At 43.6% G+C, this 25,407-nt stretch overlaps 1 protein-coding gene across 6 annotated transcripts in view; it reads right to left on the reverse strand.

Annotated features, from left to right (window-relative positions):
* Nucleotides 1-2,284: 2,284 nt before the first annotated feature.
* LOC142560172 (uncharacterized) overlaps nucleotides 2,285-25,407 on the reverse strand; it is a 29,123-nt gene continuing 6,000 nt past the window's right edge. Inside the window, exons 4-12 of one of the 6 annotated variants that reach the window (XR_012823309.1) lie at nucleotides 23,953-24,083; nucleotides 22,124-22,763; nucleotides 17,852-17,911; nucleotides 16,682-16,750; nucleotides 13,411-13,479; nucleotides 11,795-11,923; nucleotides 8,734-9,575; nucleotides 2,860-2,931; nucleotides 2,285-2,403 (exon numbers count right to left, since the gene is read on the reverse strand). Coding sequence is in view for 4 of the 6 variants with exons in the window: in XM_075672056.1 (XP_075528171.1) it covers nucleotides 11,801-11,923; nucleotides 13,411-13,479; nucleotides 16,682-16,750; nucleotides 17,852-17,911; nucleotides 22,124-22,763; nucleotides 23,953-24,083 (1,092 nt within the window). In the remaining 2 variants the exon portion in view is untranslated. Of the gene's footprint in view, nucleotides 2,404-2,859; nucleotides 2,932-8,613; nucleotides 9,576-11,794; nucleotides 11,924-13,410; nucleotides 13,480-16,681; nucleotides 16,751-17,851; nucleotides 17,912-21,057; nucleotides 21,557-22,123; nucleotides 22,764-23,952; nucleotides 24,084-25,407 lie in introns of those variants that run through there. The other 5 variants (XR_012823310.1, XM_075672056.1, XM_075672055.1 and 2 more) reach the window with 5 other exon arrangements.

Here is a 25,407-nt window from a genome sequence, read left to right on the forward strand (position 1 = left end):
CAATCAATCAGTTATGTGCCTCTAATTGTTCACAGCCTGATTGCGGTTCTTATCATCACTACTAATGACCTGCTTACTGTTAGCCTAAAACAAAGAGTAACCCACTGAAGAAACATGGTATCAGGTCAAGCCTTCCAGCCTTTTTTATTTGAAACTCTAATGACTCAAAAGCTGATTAATTCAAGAAAGAAAATTAAAGTGTTGTTTCCAATTCTTTTTGAAGCCAAATAGTTAAGGAAAGTAAAACAAACACTTCGGGTAATTGTAACTTCTTGCTTGTCAAAGCAGTGGAACACAGTGAAAAATGGCTGATAACAAGGCACTGATACTTAAAAGTACTAGTTAGAATGCATTTATGTTCAATATCCAGGCAGCTACGTATGTTGGTGGCTGCTCATATAATATAGTACCACGCACACTGTTCGCCGGGAGAGCAACTTGGTCGAATGCGTCATAATGTTTGCACATTTGTTGCCTTCTTAAATCTGCATGTAAAAACTGGCAATGCAATGTTGAACTGCATTTTGTTATAGTTCAGATAACTCGAACGAAACTGTGTAGTTTGCGTAGGTTCTAGTCTTGCGCCTCACCTGAGTGATATTTACGTCGCACATAAAGCCTGCATTATTCAAACCTTTCTTGATACGACCCCTGTTGCAAAAGTGTGCAGATATGTCGATGATTTTTTATTTCTCATTGAATGTCTGGAAGAGGTGTTTGAACAGGCTGCAGGAAAAGTGTTAGATGTATTCAGAAAAACCTTCATCGGTAGAGCCGACGTATGAGCTACCCGAAGATAACTGTTTAAGGTTTTTGGACGTCAGGCTGTGCATGTGCAGTAGATATTTGTGCTGGTCGTTTGAATCAAGGCGCGGGTAACCGCTTCTCTCTTTTCAGTCCGTTCATTCGAAATTAGTCAAAAAAGGAATCGTTAATGTGTGCCTTGTCAGTGCCCTCAGAAGGTCATGTCCGCATTCTATGCAAAAAAGTTTTCATGCTCAGGTTGACCGCTTGTTGTCTGCTGGATATACAAAGGCTTTAGAATCAGCTGTTGCGGAAAAGCTTTTTAAGCAAGTCAAGCATGGCAAAGCTGATCGAGCATCACGTCTGCCAGTGGAAAAGAAAAAACTTGCAGTACTTCCGTATATACATGATGTGTCCCACAAACTGAAGAGGGTAGGGCAATGCGCTAGTGTTGCTGTGGTTTTTTCCGCTTTGGAAAAGCTAGCAAAGCTTTGCAAGTTTGCTTCACAAGCCAGGCGTGGCCATTGTACTGTGAAACACAGGAAGGGTTTAGTGCCCTGCATCACTGGCGTGGTGTATGTGATTCCTCTCTCTTGTGGAAAAAAGTATGTGGAACAGACAGAAAGGTGCTTAAATGATTGTCTCAGGGAGCACCATAACAATGTGTACAACACGGTACAGGACCTCATCTGGATATTCATTGCCATGACCACGAGTGTAAGCCCCACTTTGAAAAAAAAAAAAAAAAAGCAAAGTGCTGGCTACGCGTAGTTCACAGCTGACACGTGAAATCATTAAAGCAGATTTCATTAGGAAGTTTGATAGCTCGTGCATCAGCTCTCCTTTTGATTGCACTTTCATCTCGGGAAATGGCGTATCTTGACAGGGTTTGAATGTCAAGCATTTTGTGTGCTCTGTAGGTACGTGGCTATCATTATCAGCATTGCAAATGATATTCCAGGTTTTTTGCCGATCATTCACATATTGTGCACAGTAGCACCTTATACATTAATTCCTTCATTGCTTCATGAATAAACAGGTGTAAGCCAGCGATGTGTGCATGTTACTCTCTCATGTCCTTGTCTTTATTTTGCACTATGTCCTTTTTCCGAAGTCTCTATAAGTTTGAATTAACCTGCAGAGGCTGTATGTGTCAAAAAATTGCCAGCAGAAGGTTGAACTGGTAAAAAATGGCATAGCACAAAGAGAAATTTGCTGCTTGACAGACTACCCACTGAACTGAAACAAAAATGTGTTGCCTAAACAAAAATTCCAGGGTTCAGTGTTTCAAAGCAACACATGCTTTGAGAAACATGGTAACGAGGGCTCTAAATTAGTTTTGACCACCTGCGGGTACATTAACATGCATGTAAATTAAAGCAAACAAGCCTTACTTCATTGCACCTCAATGCAAATGCAGTGACCGGGAATCGAATCCGCCTATCTCATGCTTAGCCTTCATTTGCCTTAGTGGAAGCATATATGCACATTCCCTTTGACCCATGTTGGTGGACTCGGGAGACCTCACCCTGAGTCCCAATCCATGGTGGCTGCGCCTCCTGAAGTTTCAGCGCTGTCTGACAATGTGGTTACGCAAACGATCTTTGGCAGTAGGGCTGCTGGCTCAGATGCTTTTTTTCTATCCAGGTTTAGAGGGCCCTACAAAAAGCATGAAGTTCATTTATTTATTTTTTCTTAAAATGTGACAATAGGTGAAAATGCATGGGCTTTACTTCCCTAAGACCTAAGCCTGATATTTCTTTCAACGTATAGTTTTGTGCAATAATAAGCTTTGACGTAAGAGTTCTGCAGAAACCCGCAAGGTGGAGAGAACTAATTAATTAAGGGAAAATGAGACGTCCACGCAATCGTAGCAATTGCTACAAAGGAAACCCACACGGGTTCCTCGAAAGAAAAGCCTCGCGTTGACCACGGGTGAATAGCTTGTTTCTTTAGAGCATTTCTTTCTTCAATTATGTATGTACGGTATGTTCCTTCTGAGAACCATGTGCACGTCAAAGCGCCCACGCATATGATTAGATGTTAATGCTAGCTTCAGGTCAAGGCACTATACGCGTTGGGGCACTGCGCGAGAATAGCGAAAAGGGAAACTACCTCTTCGAACGTCCCCAACCAACGAAGCAATCTTGGTTCAAGCCTTGGTGTCTCCGTTACTGCTTCGGTGGCCTGTAGGCACGGTCAAGGTACACGTATTAACGACATGTTGTTTACACTAATGCGCGCGCAAATTCTCACTTACTTTCACCACATTACACAGCTGTATTGCGGTGAAGCCACTCTATAAAACGCATATACGAAGGGCGTTCATAAAATTCATATTATAGCTATTATAAATTTGGAACAGGCGTACACGATAGGCATAAGAAAAGAGCACACGTCTTTCAAGCTTTAGTGGAACACAAAAATGCTGTTCTATGCATTGCTGTAGAAAACAAACCGCTATGACATCAAAAGAAATGGCAGCGTCCGTAGAGATGGTTGGCTATCCAGGAGCAGGAGCAGTGATTCGTTTTCTGTGTTTGAAGGAACACAAGGCCGAGGAGGTCTAGGTCAAGCTGGTGGCAGTGTACGGCGACAGTGCCTCAAGGCTATGGCACTGTTGTGAAATGGCGCAGGCGATTTCAGTGCGGTCGAATAAGACTGGACGAAGAACGGACAGGCCGACCATCGCTGATGGTGAACCACAAATCGATGCGCGAGTGGAGGGGACGCTAGCGCTTGCTGACAGGCGGACACTTGCTCCGTGCAGGCGGATAACTGTTGGACAAACAGTGCAGCAATCCAACTCGAGCGCGGGCTCAAGAGACTCCCATCCTAGTCTCACCGCTTAATCTGTTTTAAGATCCTTGCCAAACTCTGAGCTGCTGTCGCACGCACAGGCTGCCAACCGACTACGCTGTGTGCAACATTCATCTGTGTGCAACAAAACATCTGCGTCCAACTTCCTATAATAGAGCAGTCGATCGAGTCTCCCAACAACAGCGCGTCGGGCCGTAGGTCAACGTTCAGAAATCAGCTGACAAAGCTGGACTGAGTGTGCTCTGCAGCAATTTCCTTCCCTCCTATTCCCAAAACAGAAAATAAACAATCACTTGCTGAAAACTTCACTTCGGACCACGGTGTTTCGGATACATTAGGGCGCCGCCATTTTCTAGGCCACAAAAGTAGCTTGCCTTGGCTAGTATCCAAAATTCTTTACAATAAACATGGCGGACATGACGTCACACAGTAATCGCGGAAGTGGAAGAAGATTATACTGAGAAACTATATGGGCGAAGGAGCGTCTCGGAAAAGGTACCACTAAATATGACTAGTGGTGAGCTTGAATGGGGCTAGAGCTATGGTGGCTGCTAGAGCCATGCAATCTGCCGCGTGGTCGATAAACGTGCCCTCTCCCTCGTCTCATCTCAATGAAAAGGCAACGAGCGCCGCTTATGGTACACGCCTGCAACCACGGTTTCCTTCCTCCGTGCCTGCAACCTAGATCACGTGCAGCGGCCTCCGAGATTGACATGGCATCTGTTACCGTCTCGGAGGCATAAGGCCCTATCGACACTCGGGCTTTTTTTCTTTCTTTTTTTAACACAGACTGGCGAATACACGCAAAATTGCCGCATGACTGGCCGCGCGAGGCACTTTGTGTGCATTCGCGGACTTCTTTCACACTCGGGAAAACACTTTCATGTAGCACATATTGACCAACAGAAATTCATGTTGGTCTACAATTTTCTCATTGACACTTTCCATCTAATTATAATGGATAAGTTGATTAATTATTTATGACTAATTATCTAATTAGGCATAATGCAACAAATAATCTGAGTATCTCCAAATGACAGCAAACATTACCGTAGTTCTGTCCAGCTACATGGCATTTGCCTATTTTTAATGTCTGGCTCAAGTGAACCACCATGTAATATCAGGTGCTCTCCCGAGGCCTTCATTAGCCAGTTACATGTGCCCTCCTGGGCCAGTAGTTGTAAACTATCCGATCAAACATAGTAATGAGAGAACCCCACAACTTCTGCAACACCAGTCAGAACTTTGCTGGATTATCTTGCAAGCGACGGCCACTGTAGCAGTTGCTTTCGTAGCCTACCATTTCTTGTCTCGCTTGCGTTCTCGCTTTTTGCGATGCTATAATGTTGCATGACACAGGGCCATTTAGTCGAGTATAACCGAACATTCCCCTTGGCCTTCACTGCCTTCCCTCTAACTGCTCTGGAAAGTGACTTATTGCAGTTCTGGTGCCGCAGTCTTGCTATGACTCGAATCTGGAGCGTTTCGCAATCCGATTAAAAAAACCGGATTGACCACCAAAATTTAACAGTAGGTTCACCACACTTTGTAGCTTCACATACATAGGTGTTTTGCGACTGATATGCTATCAGTGCTGGCATACTAATTCAGTGTTCCCTTTAAGGGTAGACCATCAAATGTTACTGATAGCTAACAATATGTGCCAGCATGTTTATGTGGAGCATCCGGATTTCCCATATCAAAATTTAAGCATCATACTTGGTGTAAAATTTTCTGATATTCGATTCAATATTCGTCTTCTTTTTTATTTTTTCATTCAATTCAAAACTAATGTTAGGTATTTGCACACCCCTACTGAACATTATTATGACTTTAAATGGCTGCAATCACTGCAAGTGCATGTACTTGCCCAGTTTAAGCTCTGCACAAACCCCAATCCTCACCCTGGTACCGGGTGAACCATGATCGTAACGCATTCTCACTGAACACATTGTGCCATCTTGCGCCACTGCCGCGAAATCCGCACATGGCGCCCGTGTGAATTCAGGCAAGCGTGGAACATGTTCAGTGAGCCAATTTGGCATCAAAGAGGTTCATCGAAGAGCGGCACATACTCACCAACTCTAGTAGACATGAAAAAGGTTCACATAGAGTCGCAAATACCCATCATTACACACCCATTGACTCAAGTTGTCATGAAAGAGGTTAGATAAATACACACACACATTTCACAAAATGGGTGAAGGTTCCAGAGAATCTAATCGCATTAAAACCTGCCCAAAGGCTGATTTCAAACCCATCAGCACAGCAGCCCAATGCTGTACCCATGGTCTACCCAGTGAGCCAAGTTGGTGGGAAACGGGTTAGAGACCACGGCAGACAAGTAGGCAGAAAGTTGTTCCCTAAAAGTGCTTAAAGTTCATCAAGAATGCTAAATGAATTAAAAAATCCCGGCTTAACCCATCTCATGATGAATGTCGATGTTAATGCAATTAGCATTGAAGCAATCTAGCGACGCACTGTGTTGCCACCACAGCGACATGCCATGTATGAGGTGTGCATGTCCAGCCACTTGTGTTGCTTTCTGGATGTGGTGCCCCATCTAGAAGAACAAGATGGTTACCAACTGGCAGAATAAAGGCTCATAGCATAAGCAAAGAGTGGTTGCGTTCACATTTTGGAAATTATAATTGTATATATTTCTCTTCACATTCCATGTGTTGTTGCATTTGAAGTCGCCTGTACTCCTATTTTATTTCGCTGTATTAGTTAAACTGCATTATTTCAATTCATTCTTGCTGTGACAGCTTTGACTTGTGTATGTTTATGGTGGCTCCCCCCACTTATGAATACCCTGTAAAGGGTCCTTAAGGGTCAAATAAATGATGATGATAATGATGATGAATGGTAGGTAAATGCTGCATGGAAACAAAAATACCACTGGTTCAATGTATAGTTGCAGCCTCACTGATGATGATATGGTTGCTAGAGTACTCTTGCTTAAACATGAAACGTTGTGTATGAGTACAAGTTCAAGCAAGAGATCCCCTAAGGATATGCCAAAAGAAGCTTTTGGTGGGTGGGCCCCAACCCTGAGGTTGAGGTCCCTGGATTTGGCGCATCATTCCACTGTTGAAATTCACAGGCTTGACTGGTAGAGTTCTCACAATTCACAATTATGTAGTCCTTGCACTAAATATCTGTTGATGCAAGTGATGTTTCTTGGTCGCTATCGACCTTGCCAGTAGGATCACATGCTGCAGACATACCACAGTGAGTTATGTTTTACAGCAAGACAGAACCAGTATAATTGCAAATATTCCAGCCATTTGACAGTGGACAATGTCTCACAATATTGCAAAAAAAAAAAACAATTTATTTAGACTTTTTTTTTCTACGGGTTTTTCAGAAACACAAGCACCATTAAAATGTACATTGTGCTAAGATTCTTCAACAGCACAAGCACAATCTTTATGGAAATTTTCCTGGTGATGTTCTACAACATTGTTACTGCTATTAGCAGAAGGAGAGGTGGCTGTGAACTGCTGCTGAACTAGCAATGCCGCATGCTAGTTTTGTAAAAAACCTGAGGGTACTTAAGTACTTACAAGTAGTGAATGCAATATCATGAATGTCCAGTTGAATGCCACTCAGGAGTCTTTCGAGTCACGAACTCCTTGCGGGAAAGCGAGCGCATTGATATGCATGGCCAATGACTCTTACATAGCACAAGGCCAGTGCACTTTGAACCATGGCCTCATGCTACCTTGCCTGACTGCCATGAAAGGCTAGTGGGAACGCTCCCAAGTAAGCCTTTATGATTTTGACATCACCTCTTTCGTCATGAGGGGCTTGGCAATGGAAATTTTGGTCCAAGTAGCATGATGTCATAAAACAGAGTGCACAGGCCTGCTATCTAGGGGGCAGTGGTCTAGCCCAGTGGGTAAGACAGTTTCTGAGCGTGGTGTTGTAGGTTCAAATCTCACTACTGACAACATTTTTCCTTTCGAATTTATTCAGCATTTTTTTATACATTGATTTCTTTATAGCTATTACCAAGGCAGAGTTAAAACGCAGGCGAGAGCTTGCATGGACAAGGAAAGGATGAATAACACAGGCTTCCAAGAGTGAGGGTGACTTGGCGTTGCAGTGATGCGCTCTACCCTCACGCAACACCTCCGCTCTGTCAATGAGCGAACGTGACGTGGTGTCACAGCCAGTGGCAATTTAGGTGCCACTTCGCTGCTACAGAAAATGGCTTTTTTGCTCAACAGGCCATTTGATGCTTTTGATTCAATATAGCGAAATAGTGCAAGGTGATGATAGCAGCACAGGTGTTGGTTCTGACCCCTTCCGACACCGTAATTCCATGCTTCCGTTGCAATACTGACACACACACACACACACACACACACACACACACACACACACACACACACACACACACACACACACAAAGAAAGTTTACTTTGAACTTGGTTTAATTAACCATGCCATCACATGTTACCACCTCAGTGCTACAAATATACAATAGTGAAAGTGATCTGATATTTTGGTTTCTTGTGAAACATTTATTACCAGAGTTTTTTAAGCTATTAGCGGGTGTTTTAATTTTTTAAAATAATGTTGGGCAGGATCTGGATTGCTGCAGCTAAAGGGACAGAGCTGGATATTAATTTGTTTATTGATGGTCATAAAGCTCTACTGTTCACTATGTTGATATCATGGTGCTCACTACTGTTGCCCACACTTTCAAGTTTGTGAGGGAGTGGAAGATTGTGAATTTTTTTTCTTTCTGTGTTTGGTTTCTTGTGATATAGTAAACCTGCAGTAGTTCGCGAAGTCTTTTGCTCAGCTAACCTCTCCAGTTATCAAAATTTCTCTCACCAGTGTGTACATATTTTCACATGCTGTTTGAACTAGTATAAAAAGCTTCCTTGCAACATATTCTTGGAACATGCAGGTTGTGTGTACAATGACTGGGCTACGCGGTTCAAATAACATAACATTTCATTGAGTGTTCAGGAGGCCATTGTTTGAGGCTAGCGATCTGGCATACCACAGCACCAAATTTCTGAGCAGTCTATATCAGATCAGCCAAAATGCAAAATATATAATTTTGTTCAATACTGTACATACTCTGGTAGACATTTGCACTGTTTAATAAAGCCAAGCAAACAGTAGCAGCTAATCACAACTGCACATCACCTGTAATCAGATCGTCCATCCCCGAGAGGTATTCAAGATCTTAAGAGTTTGCATGTGCAGGAGGTGACATATGCTGGAACAGCTTCTTGGTGGTGAAAGCATTGGACTGTGGCCAACACCCATCACTCTGAACTTCGCCCCATTGTGCATGTGACACAGAAGTTCCCAAGGTCACAGGACAAGGCAAATGCCTTTTCACAAATGGAACACATGTATGGTTTCTTGCCTGTGTGCACACGCGTGTGCACGTTCAGACAGTGCTCGACTCTATCAACTCAGCCAAACACAGGTGGTATACGTGAGGACTGCAGGTGCTGCTCCAAGGCTTCCCTCTGCGCAAATGTCTTGCCATACTCGTGGCAGTGGCATAGGTCCACTCCACATGCATGCAGCTGCTTGTGACTGTCCAGTGACCTCTTGTGACAGAAAGCAGATGGACACAGCTCAGACTTGTGCGGCTTCTCGAGCATGTGAGTGTGAAGATGGCGATTTAACATTGCCTTATGCGTGAAATGCAGACTACATGTCACACTTGTGCAGCCTCTCACCTGCTGATGTGCGTCAGCATATGACTTGTGACTCTTTGCACACGAACAGGCTCTAATCCGTGTGAGTGTTCTTGTGCATGACAGGTGAACCGCTCCTTGCCATCAGACTGCACGCGTTGTTGGGCAGTGAGCGAGTGCTCTGGGGTAAGCCTCTGCTCACAAATAGGGCTAGCGTCTGCCTCGTTACACATGTGCGTGACACAACGCCTGCACACATGGCACTTGTAGGATTCGTTCACGCCGATGCCTTTGTTAACCTGCGTAGCTGGAGTTGAAAGGGTACTGCCAGGGATTCTGCATATTGAAGAAAGAAATGTACAGACTCAGCAGCCACAGCAGTGAGGAGCAATATTAGAGGGACACTACAGCCAAGAGAATGAAGTTATACACATTGTTACTTACAGATGAATAGATGCATGCATATTGTTACACGAGCAAAGGATTAAGAACTGGAGACTATTTACAAAGTATATTTGCATAGGATAACCACAGCGCTGGCCAGTTCAGCCGACAGCTTGACAGCCAGAGAGCGTTTGTCGTCTTTGTTGAGGTGCCCGTATGAATCGTCCACAAGAAACACGCGATATGCACGTATCATTATCCCTGGCGGCAGAAGTTCCCACCCGGTGCGTCTAAATATTGGTGATAACAGGAGAGTAATATGGTTTGAGACGTGCGACACGCACAACGTCTGTGGAATTCGAGTCAGATAAAGCACAGGTACCAACTGGCGCGATTTCGTACATAACATTCCAGTGACGTCAACAGTGCTGCCATCGGCCACACCTACGGCTCGTGTAGTAGCAGGTGTGAGAACCTTCCTCAGTCGACGACGGAGGTTACAACTCATTATGGACACCTGGGCTCCAGTATCTATTAATGCCCTCAAAGGGACACCGTCGACGTGAACGTCAAGTAAGTTCTGGTTCGTTGGGAGCGTCGATGGAGGATTTCGACACGACGAAGATAATGCAGCAATAGTATAAGCGTCACCTTTGAAACGGGGTGATGGCTGATGCCACCAAGCTCGTTACTTTTACTGTTATTCTCAGTGATTTCTAGATGGATATTGCGACACGGTAACAAAATATTTCCTATGGTTTCCAAGCTATCTACATACTCCATGCAATTAATGTCCCATCATCAGCAAATTTTACCATAACAACTTGTTCTCACACATGCTGATCTTGCTCTGAACAGTAATTGCTTTTCTGTTTTGATTTTATTCATTGCTGTTATAAATATATTTCTATCGCTGGTTTCTTCATGCACTAAGTCGATGAATGCTACCTGTAGGCAGACTTGAAAAGCTTGGCTGAGATTGAAATGTAGAAAATAATGAAGGAAAGGGAAATTACAGTAGATGAGATTACTTGCCGCTGGTGGGAGCCAAACCGACAACCTTCGCATTATGTGTGCATTGCACTACCCATTGCACCACCAAATACTGCCAAATATATACATATAAGTATAGTGCAACCGCACGGTAGTCTGCTTTGAACCACCGTTCCTAGAAGAGGGAGGTCGCGTGTCGAGTGAGCTCCTCAACAACACTTTGCAACGTGGTGAACGCAGTTTAAATAATGAAAGCGGGACCTCAAAAAGGTGCGACATAATGCCTAACACATTTGTCTCGAATTTACCGCTAAATCGCCACTTTCTTTACAACACAGCGTTAGCACAACATGCTACGCAGAATCGGGAAGAAACCAGTTTTGTCCCAAACACACAAGTAAAATTTCTAACGATGTCTTATTTTTTTTAAACCACAATGTGCAGCACGACAAAGTGCCAAGGCTTTGTCAGGCTACAGTCTTTTGCTTCGGTGACTACTCTTTTTTTCATGGAGAAGGAAATAAACTTCATACCCTTGCAAGAATACGTATCCATCACTGGTATCAGGTTCAGCTCACCAAGTTACCACCTTGAATTACATGTCTCTGGGAACAGCCCAGTTCACTCAGTGATACATCAACGTGCCAAGCCCAGCAAAACAGGAAAAAAACTTCACTTAAAGCATGGAAAAATGGGAGCACAGATACTACTGCACCATGCGCTATAGTGACGCTGCTGCCTAAGGTGCCTAGTTTTGTGTGTAAGCTTGCTATTCAATATTCAGGCAGCTATGTACTTCAACAGGTGCTACAACAAAACATCACCATCAACCCTGCCACAGTGAAACCAAATTATACCTTGTTTTACATTTGTAAAGGTCGTCTGTTTGTTAGTATGCAACTGAGTGTGTACATCTGTACTTGAAAAAAATGTAAATTTTTCCAATTTTTTCATTTAACATCAAATAGTTCCTACAAAACTGTGTGTTGCATAAAAGCTTGAGTTAACATGAGTAAACCGTATTATCTAAATAATTTCAAGCACAAGTTGGAATTGGTAAACAATGGGCTTGCATGAAGGAACATCAGTACTTGGAAGAAAACTTTCTGCACTGAAACAAGCACTGGCCTGCTTTACTGGAATGAAAGTTCGCTCTGACCCTGCTTTGGTGGACTCACCCTGTATCAATCTCCATGATGGCTGTGTCTCTCGAAGTTTGTACTGCTTGTCTGTAGAGTCATGAAGGTGGTGCTTGGCAGCTGGGCTGCTAGCTGAGATAGTTCCTCCCCATCCATGTCTAGAGGTCCCTACAAAACAGCATGTAGTGGTAGAACAGCCATACAACCTTTTAGCACAGGTCCTGGCGGAGGAAAAAATTTGATTTGGTGCAGCGACGAGCACTTTTGCTGCATCACTGCATATACATCTATATACCAGATATGATCTCAATTCTAAAAGAAACAGTCAACAAGTATAGTGGAGTCAGCGTTATCTACATTAAATGAAGCGTTCGAACTGAAAATAAGTGAACTAGTTTAATTATTTGTAATAGAATGGATTTTCATGTGCATTTATTACACTATAACACCACTTTTGCGATTCAGGTTTTTGCAAAGAAACAGCACATAAGAACGGGACAAGGGAGAGGAGAAACACGACCGACAGACACTCTCCTGTCTGTCATCTCCCTTGTCCCGTTCTTAAGCACTGTGTTTGCAAAAATATGTACCAACCGGCTCAAGTTAAAATACTGTTTACGATTTAGACTTGCATCAAGCCCTGTGTGTTCAGCATGCTTAAAACGTGGAAGAACAAAATGTTTGCAAAACTACAGCATGTCAACAAGACCACACCTTAGGAGCTGCGCAACTAAACTGTTTTTACACTGAGGATGTCGACATGTGTCTTCTAATGTGCAGAACCTCTCCAGAACATATCTATAGCTGTGCTGTGGAACCTATGAAGGCTGAATAAGTTAGAACCACGACTTAGCCACCTACTTACTTAGTCACCTACTTACAAATGTGCTCTTCTGATCATGCAGAATAAAAACACGAACAGCGCAACACAGCACGAGCGAGTAGAGAGCACAGGACACTCACTCATCCTGTGTTGCGCTGTTCCTGTTTTTATTCTAAAGATGAACCAACCAGCCCCATTGAACACACTGATCATGCAGAGTTGCAAACATCCAGACTCTGAAGCAGATTATACATATGTCAGCAGGTGAGCAGAAGAATACTGAGAAATACCGAGGCATAATACTGAGAAATACTGAGGCATGTGCTAATGGCGGTATTTACTGCTCAGTTTCAATATAAAGAAATGTGTATTCCTGCAAGTGAAAAGGCTGTTCTGCATTAACTTTATGTCAAACTATAAATTTTTGCATAGTCCAAAATTTTATTGCAGTTGGACCTTTAGCATAATGATTTGAACTAGTTTAGACTTAACTATTAAAAGCGATTTTGTTTCATGTTGCTATCTTTTCTACTATGGAGCTGCGCCGGAACCAGAAAACATTGAACCGCAATAACATAAAAGAAGCAATAACTCCAAATCACAGCATCCTTAGCATGGCATATTTTTCAGATCATACATCAAAAATTATGCAACGGCAATAAAGCTCACACTTCCTTTGTACCAGCTTTTTCTAACTTGCAAGTTATGTTGTCTGAGAATGACTAGAATAATTCTAACCTCAAACAGGAGGTTGCAATTGCCATATTAATTAGATTGCAGTGTGAAGAATCAAGATGTGAAATTGCATAATTCCACATTACGCCTTACTTACGGGAAGCAGCGAAGATGGAGGGCTATGCGGTAGCACTATCTCCTCCTTGACGTCAACACTCATCACAATCTGAAAAAGATGTTTTTTTCTTTAATCTTCTGAGTCAAGTTCAAGTTGCAAACATACTATTTACTTTGATCAACACACCTGCACCCACAAACTCAGAAAAGAACCTTCAATTAAGAGCGAGCTTTAACTCGGAGGCACCTATTTAAATACACAGAAAAAGAGAAATCGTTTTTCTCAGCGACCAGTCTACCGAACTTGATGTGGTTTGTTACATTCAAAAGAAAAAGCTAAAATCTAGTTTTCTTATGTCATTAACCATGCGCACAACCTACCCATATGTGCCATGTTTTGAAGGCTGAACATCATTATCATCAATATGGGTTCAAGTGTGCACTGGGCGAGGTGCATTGAACTGCAACATAGGAGCAAAGTAGGAGAAGTGATGACATTTTAGTAAACCTCAACAAAAGCTTCACTCATCAGGTTACTCATCTTAAACCTGAAGAAATGTACCAGGAGCCATCATGTTTACTCCTGCGTTAGAGTAAGGAAAAAGTGGGGCAAGAGTTTTGAAAAGCTGAAGTAAAGGGTAGACAGCCTTGCAGATGGCACTAGAGATGCTCAAGTGTAGTTTAGGAAATCATCTTCGTTTTAACTTTAGGAACAGGCTTCTTACTTAGAACAACATACAAATGCATACACACAAGAGCCCCCACACTTTATTCGATTACTCAATTTCAGTTAATCATAGTGGTTTGAACCAGTTCAGCCCGTTAACTGTTGGCTGTTTCGTTTTTTGCTGTTATTTTTACACTAGGAAGGTGTGCCCAAGCAACGTGTTTTCATTGAACCATACAGACACAAATAGCCTAAACATCAGTATGGCAAAGAAGTCCGACACGGCTGTGGACGACACGAAGGACGCGGACAAGAAGACGCAACAACGTAGGCTTAGCCAGTCACAACCGGAACAGCGTCAAGCCCGAGCCCCACTTCAGTAGCGCTGGCGATCCGGCTGTGGAGCTCGGCACGGCGCACTTCTTCTTCCTTACAACTTCCCCCCTCGCTGAAGACGGAGCCGCACAGGAGGCCTAAGGCGTCGTGAGGACGAAGGGCTCGTGATAGGGCTTGAGCCGGTCTACGTGCACAATTTCGCGGCCTCGGCGACACAGGTCCGTAGGGGGCGTCAGAGGTTCGATGACGTAGTTCACCGGAGATGTTTGGCGTAGAACCCGGTAAGGTCCATGGTATCGGGATACAAACTTGGAGGAGACACCTTGTGTCGAAGTAGGAGGCACCCACAACCAAACAAGAGCGTCAGGCGAAAACTGGTGGTGGGGGCGCCCGGCGTCATGACGAAATTTCTGTAGCGCTTGTTCTTGCCTGGTAAGGGAGCGAGCTAGTTGCCGACATTCTTCTGCATACCGGGCGGCTTCGGAAACCGGTGTACCCTCTGATAAGTCGGGACGGTAAGAGAGAATAGTGTCAATGGGAAATGATGGTTCGCGGCCATATAGAAGAAAGAAGGGAGAAAAGCCCGTCGTTGACTGGGGTGCCGTGTTGTAGGCGTACGTGACATAGGGAAGGATGAGGTCCCAGTTGGTGTGGTTGGAGGCGACATACATCGAAAGCATGTCGTCAAGAGTCCGGTTAAAGCGTTCTGTCAATCCGTTTGTTTGCGGGTGATATGCGGTGGTACAGCGATGAATAATGCGGCATTCAGCGAGAAGTTCTTGAATGACATCGGCGAGAAAGACGCGGCCACGGTCGCGCAGGAGTGCGCGGGGAGCGCCGTGACGTAGAACGAAGCGTTGAAGGAGGAAGGAGGCAACGTCACGAGCCGTCGCGGCTGGCAGAGCGGCCGTTTCTGCATACCTCGTGAGATGGTCCACAGCTACAATGACCCAGTGATTGCCAGCAGCTGTGTATGGCAGAGGCCCGTAGAGGTCTATCCCAACCCGGTCAAAGGGTCGTGAAGGGCACGGCAAAGGTTGCATTGGTCCAGAAGGGCGGCAAGGATCAGGCTTCCGGCGTTGACATTCTGTGCAAGAGCGAATGTACTTTTGCACAACTGTGTACATACCACGCCAATAAAACCTATGACGTAGTCTGGTGTAGGTCTTGAAGAGACCAGCGTGTGCGCACTGAGGGTCGGCGTGGAAAGCGGCGCACACATCAGTGCGGAGCTGCCGAGGTATTACAAGCAGCCATTTGCGGCCGTCGGAACTGTAGTTACGGCGATAGACAATGCCGTCGCGGATGGCGAAGTGCGAAGCTTGTCGGCGTAATGCTCGGGATGGTGGGCATGTAGGTGAATTAGAGATGTAATCTATCAAAGATGAAATCCAGGAGTCCTTGCGCTCCTCCAAAGCCATGTCGACAGAAGCGAATGGGAGAAGTGGATCGTCGAGGACGGACACACTGACAATGTCGGCGTGGACAGGCGAGCGCGAAAGAGCATCGGCATCGGCGTGCCTCTTGCCTGAGCGGTAGACAACCCGGATAGCGTACTCTTGGAGCCTCAGTGCCCACCGGGCTAGGCGGCCGCAGGGATCCTTGAGAGACGACAACCAGCAAAGTGCGTGGTGATCGGTAACGACGTCGAAAGACCGGCTGTACAGGTATGGGCGAAAATGGGATTTCCGTTGGAGCAGTTGGATCGAAATGGCGCAGTATCGGTGGTGTTGTGAGCAGGCGACGTAGCGTCGCAAAGGCATCATCGCAAGCCGGGGACCGTGAGGAAAGATTGGGGTCTCCTCGAAGAAGCTCTGTCAGTGGTGCCATAATCGAAGCGAAATTTCGAATAAAACGGCGGAAGTACGAGCAGAGGCCAATGAAAGTGCGCAAGTCGTTTAGTGACGCACCTCCACCCAGCACCTCCACCAATTATGGCTAAGAAGTCCGACACGGCTGTGGACGACACGAAGGACGCGGACAAGAAGACGCAACAACGTAGGCTTAGCCAGTCACAACCGGAACAGCGTCTAGCTCGCGCCCCACTTCAGTAGCACTGGCGATCCGGCTGCGGAGCTCGGCACGGCGCACTTCTTTTTCCTTACATCAGTTACAATTAAATTTCCCAACTCAATTACAGCTAAGAGCAGTTCTTACCGGATTTTTCAAATTTACAAGTGATGCTGTGTGAGAATGACTAAAATCAATCTAACCTGGAACAAGACATTGTAACTGCCCTTTAATTTATATCAGTGTGCGAAAAACAAAAACAAAAAAATTTTGCAATTCCACATTACACTTCACTTACAGGAAGCAGCGAAGGTGGAGGGCTATGTGGTAGGACAATCTCCTCCTTGATGTCAACACTTGTCACAACCTGAAAAGGTTTTTGAGCTGAGCTGCAAACAAAACTATTTGCTTTTATCCATACACATTCACCCACGAACTCAGAAAAGAAACCCCGATTAAAAGGGAGATTTAGTTATGGGGCTCCTATTTAAATACATGTGAAAGGAGAAATTGTTTTTCTCAGCCACCACTTCATAAAATTTGAGGTTAAAAAAACAAACATCAAAAGAAGCTGAAATACAACGAATTTCGATTTATGCCATCAATATTTGAACAATTGATGAAAATTGTAAAGTTTCGAACAAGACTATCAAGTTTACAACTCTGTAAGCCCGCAATGAAAAACAACATCACAACTCTGTAAACTGCACCTATTAGTATAAAACAGAAAAAATTGATAATATTATGCACCCCTGTGAAATAAAGTACTAATTTGTGAATTTGTGAAATACTAATGTGACACCCTAGTAAACCCTGTAAGAAATCCACATAAGCTGATAAATTCATATGCGAAATTTGTCCACTTTAGATGGTCTTATAGATACTCTTACAGATGCTGCTTACAGAACTGTGATGTGTTTTTTGGTGCAAAACTATGAATTTGTAAACTTCTTGCCTCTACATTTTAAGAAGTTAACAATTTGCAGAAATCTTTGTAAAAAAAATATCAGGCCCTAAATAAAAAATTTCACTTGCTAAAGATGCTAGAACACAACTTGATCTCTAAAATGCAACAAATTTCATTCAGATCGCTCAAGGGGTTATCTCAGGAACGCATTTCTGCATTTTACATGTATCTGAATAGGAGTTGGCATTGAACTAAAGCTTCCTCTTAATAAGACTTAGACTGTTAGAAGCCATCTTGTTTTATGCTGTTATTTCTCATTATACAGCTGTGCAGGGACCGACACATTTTCCTTGAATGACATGCACATACAAAAAAAAAAAAGACTGCAGAAACCCACATGGTGTTTTTTTATATTTTCTTGTATCATATTTTTCAAACTTTCAAGTTTTACTGTGTGAGCACAACTCGAATAATGATAACCTAAAACAGGAGGCTGCAATTGCCCTATGTACATTGGCATGGAATGTGGAGAATCCCAACGAAAATTTGCACTTCACTTACAGGAGGTGGCGTGCTCGGAGGGCTAATTGGCTCCTCCTTGATGTCAATGCTTGACACGACCTGAAAAGGTTTTCTTTTAATTCCTGAGCTGAGCTGAGAATGAACAATTGACTTTCACCTGCAAGCATTCAATCAATAAAGAGCACAGGTTGGGAGACCACGTGAATATTCACTCACCAGTATTTTTGTGGGCTATCTACTCACTCATATTCATGGGCACTCACACCTGCTGGCACTGACTCACGTTCCTTCTCATGCTCACCGACACTCACTAAAGCTCACACTCATGTCAGCTCCCACTCACAGGCACTCACTTACATACATACACACATACACTCATTCGCCAACAGTCCCTCTTGCTCATACCCAAGTCCAAGCAACATCACCGTCACTGACTATCCTTCGTACTGATGTTCCCTGGCACTCACTCCTGTTTGCGTGTAGAGTGAGCATGAGTCGGTGTACTTGTGAGCGAATATGCTGACCTATGAAGAGGCCCATGCCAATCCAACTTCAATCAAACGTGCTAATGCAAACCATTTCAGACCGCAGCGAGAGAACGGGAGAGGTGGCCAAATGACGCTGATCTACTAATGCTGTCATTATCGCAATATGGTCATTATTGCCTTTTAACTTAGCTTTGAGTGTGAGGAATCAAAACATAAAATTGCTCTCCCCCTAAAGGACGCAGCGTGGTTGGAGGTCTACTCAGCTCTACCTTGATGTCAATGCTCATGACCTAAAAAAAACTTTTTTTTTTATTTTTCAGTGCAGTTACATACTTTGAAGGACATTCACACTTGCACACTCAGAAAAGGGCCTCATACGCTGTGCAATTTCAGTTAGACATACCGATGTGAATCATTAAAGACATAAATATTAAAACCTATCCCCATTTTATGCTTTTGTGGTCCATAAAATGGTACCACTTTGGAGATGTACTGGAACCACTACGTTTTCTTTGAAGCACACAGACAAAAGCTTAAACTCCAAGCCCCAGCATCCTTGGCATGCTCCTTTCTCAGCTTATTAAGGTGAAGGCTTCTTTGACTCTTCTTCCCACTTTACAGGTGCTCGTGGTTGTCTAAATAAGTATACAACAACTTGAACCACTTGGCATGTATCACCAGATAAATGCTGTTCTATATATGCCACAACAGACAACAGCTAGGGTTACTGGGTATGTGCAATGAAGCAAGTGCCAATTAGTACGTGAAAATTGTCAACCAATCCTTCAAAATGGGTGTACACCACTGTGTAGATGCCTGCAGACAAGCAGAAGAGGAGACAAAAAGTGAAGTTAGCTACAGAAAAGTGAAGAATAAATGAATGAATGAATGAATGAATGAATGAATGAATGAATGAATGAATGAACTGTTTCTTAATAAAAAGAAAGACTTCCTGAAGCTCTGCTTAGTAAAGTAAGTGATTTAAATGCTGGTGTATTACACTCCAATAGGGACTTGGCAATTAGCTTTAAACACTGGGATGTGTCTAATGCTTACTGTGATTTAATTCGAGTAACAAAAGATACACAGTAGAACATTTCTGATACATTCCTCATTGTTGCATTCTTGCGGTACCTCTTTATACGCCATTGACTCCTATCTATTATGGTCCCATTTTATATGTCACTATTATGTAATGTTGCCACATCTTACGCTACATTTCAATGCAGCAATCATGTAAATTTAGTAGTGCAGAGGCAAATTCACTGTTGCACATTACTATGAAGACGATAAATGTGTACTCGCACTTAAGCCTGTCTGGCCCCACCCGTGGCCATGGCCCGAAATACTGGAAGTGCACAATTGTCACTCCCAATAAGTGTGTCACGACGCAATTCTTGTTATTGCTAGTTTTCTAACGCCAGCTTTATCAAAATGCAGACGTGTTATGCGGTGAAGCACATTTCGAGTGAAACAGCGCCACTGTCATGGAACACAGTATGTGTCCCTTAATTGTCCGTGCATGCACATGCTGTCTCCGGGAACACTGAGTACTGTGACATTCAATAATTGTACTGGCAGCCATTCAGACCTGTTTCTGGTGTTGCTGTGGTGATTTGTGGCCTTCCTCGCTGTTATGTTTTTCTGGCCATTATGTTTTTCTTTTTTTTTTCTGCGGTTACTGGAAAAAAATATCAATGGGAGATGCTTTTACTTTCCTTACTATTCCTAACGTAGATTTTCTAAATTCCCTCTATTCTAAAGTGCTCAATTAATTTTCTTAAAATATAACTGGCCATTTATCTGTTCTCACTTCTCAATTATGCACTAGACCTTTTATTTGCAGTTTCACTTTTTCAAGCTCGTTTTCCTTAACGGAGCATAGACACCAAATTTAAAGGCTAAATTGATGACAGCATAAGGCTTGGATGCTTACAAGGAAAGCATTCACGAAGTATGACTGACAGCAGAAAGCTAAAAAGTAAATTATTTATATCTTAAAGTCTATAAATGAAATGTGGCTCCCTTCTCAAGACTTGAAAAGATAGCGATCATGAAAACGTCATTGTTAAGGGCAAAATAGTGTGACGTCAAAAACACTGATGACACTTGTTTGCCGAAACATGACCGGGAGACGTAAGCACATGTCTCCCACTTAGCTCCGGCGTTTACGAACATGGACACATGTGTAAAATTGAGCAGATGACGTGCAAGTTCGTAGTCAGCGCTTTGACAGTTCCCGTGATCTCTGTGATGTCAGGTACTTGCGATTTATGTCACTCAAGAGTTATTCACCCCAACTGGCAGGAATTTTGAAACCAGAATTGTGCGATGGAAACCATCGCTTTATATTGCATTACTGGGGCCACAGTCATACATATGCTGGACACTATTACGATCCCCTAGAAGCTGCGTATTACCAAAGAGTAAAATATAATCATTGGAGAATGTGGTGTTCATGCTCCTTTAAGCCATTAACAGAGTGTACTACCTACCCATATGCACCATTTTTTGAAAGCTGAATGTCATTGTCATCAACATGGTTTCGGGTGTGCACTGAGAGAAGAGCATTGAACTGCAACAGAGAAGTGAAGTAGGTGAAGTGAAGTGATGAGATTTGAGTAAACATCAAAGAAAACTTTGCTTATCATTGATTCACAAATATGAGTGGGATCCACAGATATTTTACCACCAATCATCTGACAGCGATGATGATGATGAAAAGATAGCGATCATGAAAACGTCATTGTTAAGGGCAAAATAGTGTGACGTCAAAAACACTGATGACATTTGTTTGCCGAAACATGACCGGGAGACGTAAGCACATGTCTCCCACCTAGCTCCGGCGTTTACGAACATGGACACATGTGTAAAATTGAGCAGATGACGTGCAAGTTCGTAGTCAGCGCTTTGACAGTTCCCGTGATCTCTGTGATGTCAGGTACTTGCGATTTATGTCACTCAAGAGTTATTCACCCCAACTGGCAGGAATTTTGAAACCAGAATTGTGCGATGGAAACCATCGCTTTATATTGCATTACTGGGGCCACAGTCATACATATGCTGGACACTATTACGATCCCCTAGAAGCTGCGTATTACCAAAGAGTAAAATATAATCATTGGAGAATGTGGTGTTCATGCTCCTTTAAGCCATTAACAGAGTGTACTACCTACCCATATGCACCATTTTTTGAAAGCTGAATGTCATTGTCATCAACATGGTTTCGGGTGTGCACTGAGAGAAGAGCATTGAACTGCAACAGAGAAGTGAAGTAGGTGAAGTGAAGTGATGAGATTTGAGTAAACATCAAAGAAAACTTTGCTTATCATTGATTCACAAATATGAGTGGGATCCACAGATATTTTACCACCAATCATCTGACAGCGATGATGATGATGAAAAGATAGCGATCATGAAAACGTCATTGTTAAGGGCAAAATAGTGTGACGTCAAAAACACTGATGACATTTGTTTGCCGAAACATGACCGGGAGACGTAAGCACATGTCTCCCACCTAGCTCCGGCGTTTACGAACATGGACACATGTGTAAAATTGAGCAGATGACGTGCAAGTTCGTAGTCAGCGCTTTGACAGTTCCCGTGATCTCTGTGATGTCAGGTACTTGCGATTTATGTCACTCAAGAGTTATTCACCCCAACTGGCAGGAACCCACGTTCTGCTGCCATAATACCCAATTTTTCAAACTTCCAGGTTATGGCTGTGCGAACAAGACTTGAATTTTGCCAATCTGAAACACTAGGTCACAATTCCCCTTTTATTCAGCTAATATCATGCAATTCTGTATTGCACTTCACTTACAGGAGGCAGCGTGTTCGGAGGGCTTCTTGGTATCGTAATTTCCACACCGCTGTCGGCACTCACCACAGTGGCCTCAACTCCACCGTGTATCAGGCGCATGTGTGATTTGAGGTTGTTCTTCAAGGCAAAGCGTTTCTGGCATACAGGACAGATGTGTGGTCTTTCACCTGTGTGCACCATTGCATGCCTGGTTAGGGCACTGTTGTCCATGAAGGCAGCTGGGCATAGGTGGCATGTGTATGGCTTTGTTCTGTTGTGCCACCTGAGGTGCCACTGCAAAGTCTTCATCTGCTTGAAGGACTTGCCGCACTCGGAGCAGTGACACAAATCCACTCCGTTCACGTGTAACCGCATGTGCGTCTCGAGTGACCTCTTCTTGCGGAATTTGGACGGGCACTGTGGGCATGCGTGCCGCATCTCGCTGGTGTGAACGTGCTGGTGCCTGACAACACTGGCCCTCAAGGCAAACTTCCGGCCACAGACGGGGCAGGCGTGCTTCTTCTCGCCTGTGTGCAAAACCAGGTGATATTTCAGGGACTCCCTCCTAGTAAAGCGCTGCCCACACTCACTACACTCGTGGTTCGTGCCAACACTCCTGCGGGGCTTCTTCACTGGAGTTCCTACAATGCCAGCAGATACTCTGCACATTAAAAGAACGAGAAAAGAGGCACAAACTTACTCAGTCTGTTGTTGTGAAGTGCAGGTACAGACTTGAGAGAGACACTACAAAGAAAAGGATGAAGCTATACAGAGCTATAGAGAGAGCCAACTGCACAGGTTATCTCTGTTAACCTCTCTGCCTTTCACCTCTTATTTTATCTCTCTCTCTCATATCAGACATGGAGAAAGCAAAGTAGAGCTAGATCAGAAATACACTATATTGGTGAGTTACTGATCCAAAATGGCAGCTACAAAGCCACTGTGCATCACAACCTGACTAAGCGAGGCAATGTGCTGAGAATGTACGGCAAGATGTTGTGTTGAAGTGTGTTGCACTAGTCACCAAAAAAGAACAAGATAAAAAAGAACGAAGCCCTATGAATGGAATTATTCTCATAATTGCACAAAAGTACTTGCTAAGACGAGAAGAATACAGCAGAAAGGAAGACTCGGGCAAGAGAGCAAAAGAGGACCAAGGAAACTCTACAGGTCACATTGGAAGGGTCTAAAACAGGTTGTGGAGCCATAAGCACACTACTTGATTTCTAAAGCTGCATGAGTTCTTGATAGGCTGACTGGTTATGAAGCTGTAATTATTCACAGCCAAATCAGTATCTTCATCACCAACACAAACAATCGTCGTAGTTCCAACACCATTTAGTACCATTTTAGTAACACTTTTCTCACACATGGTTAGCCATCTTTTGACGTGCCAGTACCCAGAGCAGTAAGTCGGAAACCACTCATTAGTCACACATTTTTTTTTTTCAAGGAGTTCTTTAGTGATATTTTACAGCCGACTGGCATTCTTTGAATATTAGTCACAATGGTAATAAGTGTTTTACGAATATATGTGTTGTTGTTCTTCCTCATCTCCTTGAGTATGAGCAATGCTGTGGTTGTCGAATGCCGCAGCAATGGTGTGCACAGTGCTGAGCAACAGAGCATGGGCACCCACATACCCTCTACAGCCTTATGAGCACATTATGCATGTGTTTGCATTCTGCCTCCTGAATGCAATCACACAGCCTGGAATCGAACCTGCGACCTTGTACTCATCAGCAGATTACCATAGCCACTCAGCCACCATGTCGGGAAAAGCTTTTCTTACTACAAACATACATGAACATTGCCTTCAATCACATTTGTGTAGACTTGACAGTGCTCACACTGGGTCGCTATCCATGATGGCTGCATCCTTTGAAGTTTCAGTGCTGCTTGTTTGCAGGTTTATGACAATGATTCTTGGTGGCAGGGATGCTGAGTCAGGTGGTTCTTTTCCTTCCATGTCTAGGGGGCCCTACAAAACAACATACACATCCTTTTTTTTTTCTTTTGCAAAACAGTGTGACCAAAATATGTGACATAGCATGACCTTTACTTCCCATGGTCTAAAGCCTCTCATATTACTTTGAACATGTAATTTTGCATAACAATAATATTCTGTCCCATGTGCATTTATTTCACCTAATGAGGTGCACATGGTACTTTCCAGCCATGAGCCACATGAAATATGAAGGCACCAACTGATATTCCTAAGGGGAAAGCAGCAGGCACAGTGTGTAGAAGAAAGGAAATCGATATATAATGACAGCTATAACTGTTCAATAGGAACAGAACACCACATGAGGTGGCAATTTTGTATTGTGACAAAAATATAAAACATGCTGTTACAGACTGCTACAGCTACCTAATTAGATACAATGAGCACCAGGTCCATTGCTCCCCGTTACTACAGGGAAAAGAAAAAGTGCTCGCTATGATGGATGTTGCTGCGCAGAACCCTGTAATGAGGACCTCACCAGGGAAGCGGGGCTACATGTCAGCAATCTGAGTCCAACAGAATGCGAAATGATCCTCCGAGCTCGTGTGGAAAAGTGTTGCTTCATTCATACGATGGTGGGCTGCAGGTTGAGGCATCGCAACCACCGTCAGACAAAGAGGTTCCAATGTTGGTAAGTGACTGGAGCAGCGGCACCAGAATCGACTGGTGTGTACTTGAGTTTTTACATATTAACCACATTGTTTGCGTTAAAAAAAAAAAAACTGCCACTTCGAGGAACTTGGAATGAATGCGACAAAGCAAGAGTTTCCTGCACAAGCTTAACTTCCCTTTCTCCTACATTGTGCAATGTCTATTGCTGCTTGGCATCACTTGCGCAACACTCTGGTGACGCTGGTGAAATGTTAAAATTCAAGACGCAGTCTATAACATCGCGTAGTGGCTGCAAATATGCCAGTTATGCATGCACAGTTTCATGCAGATCACATTGAGCTGGAATCAAGATCAAATTTCTTGATCATCATTGTGCCACCTTTGTGCGAGCTGCAGATGGGAGGCAATTTCCATTGAGGAATTCAATTTTGATCGTGCGCAAAAGAAAGTGCCCCATGTGACTGGAGCATTACTCACCACTTTCAATTAACAATGCTTTATGCAAAAGGCGTTTTCAGCAGCTTTGTGGAGGATAGTGTTGGCTATACAATTTTACTTTGCTTAGAAATGTTTGCATACAGGAGTGATTGAGTGCAGCTTGACCTGAAATGTAGTGCTCAGCAACTTCAGCGAGACAGAATACTTCTGCTGTTGCAAGTTAGGCAATGCCGTGACTGGTGTGCAGCTC

This window comes from Dermacentor variabilis, chromosome 10 (genome assembly GCF_050947875.1).
Source record: "Dermacentor variabilis isolate Ectoservices chromosome 10, ASM5094787v1, whole genome shotgun sequence".
NCBI classification, from domain to species: domain Eukaryota; kingdom Metazoa; phylum Arthropoda; class Arachnida; order Ixodida; family Ixodidae; genus Dermacentor; species Dermacentor variabilis.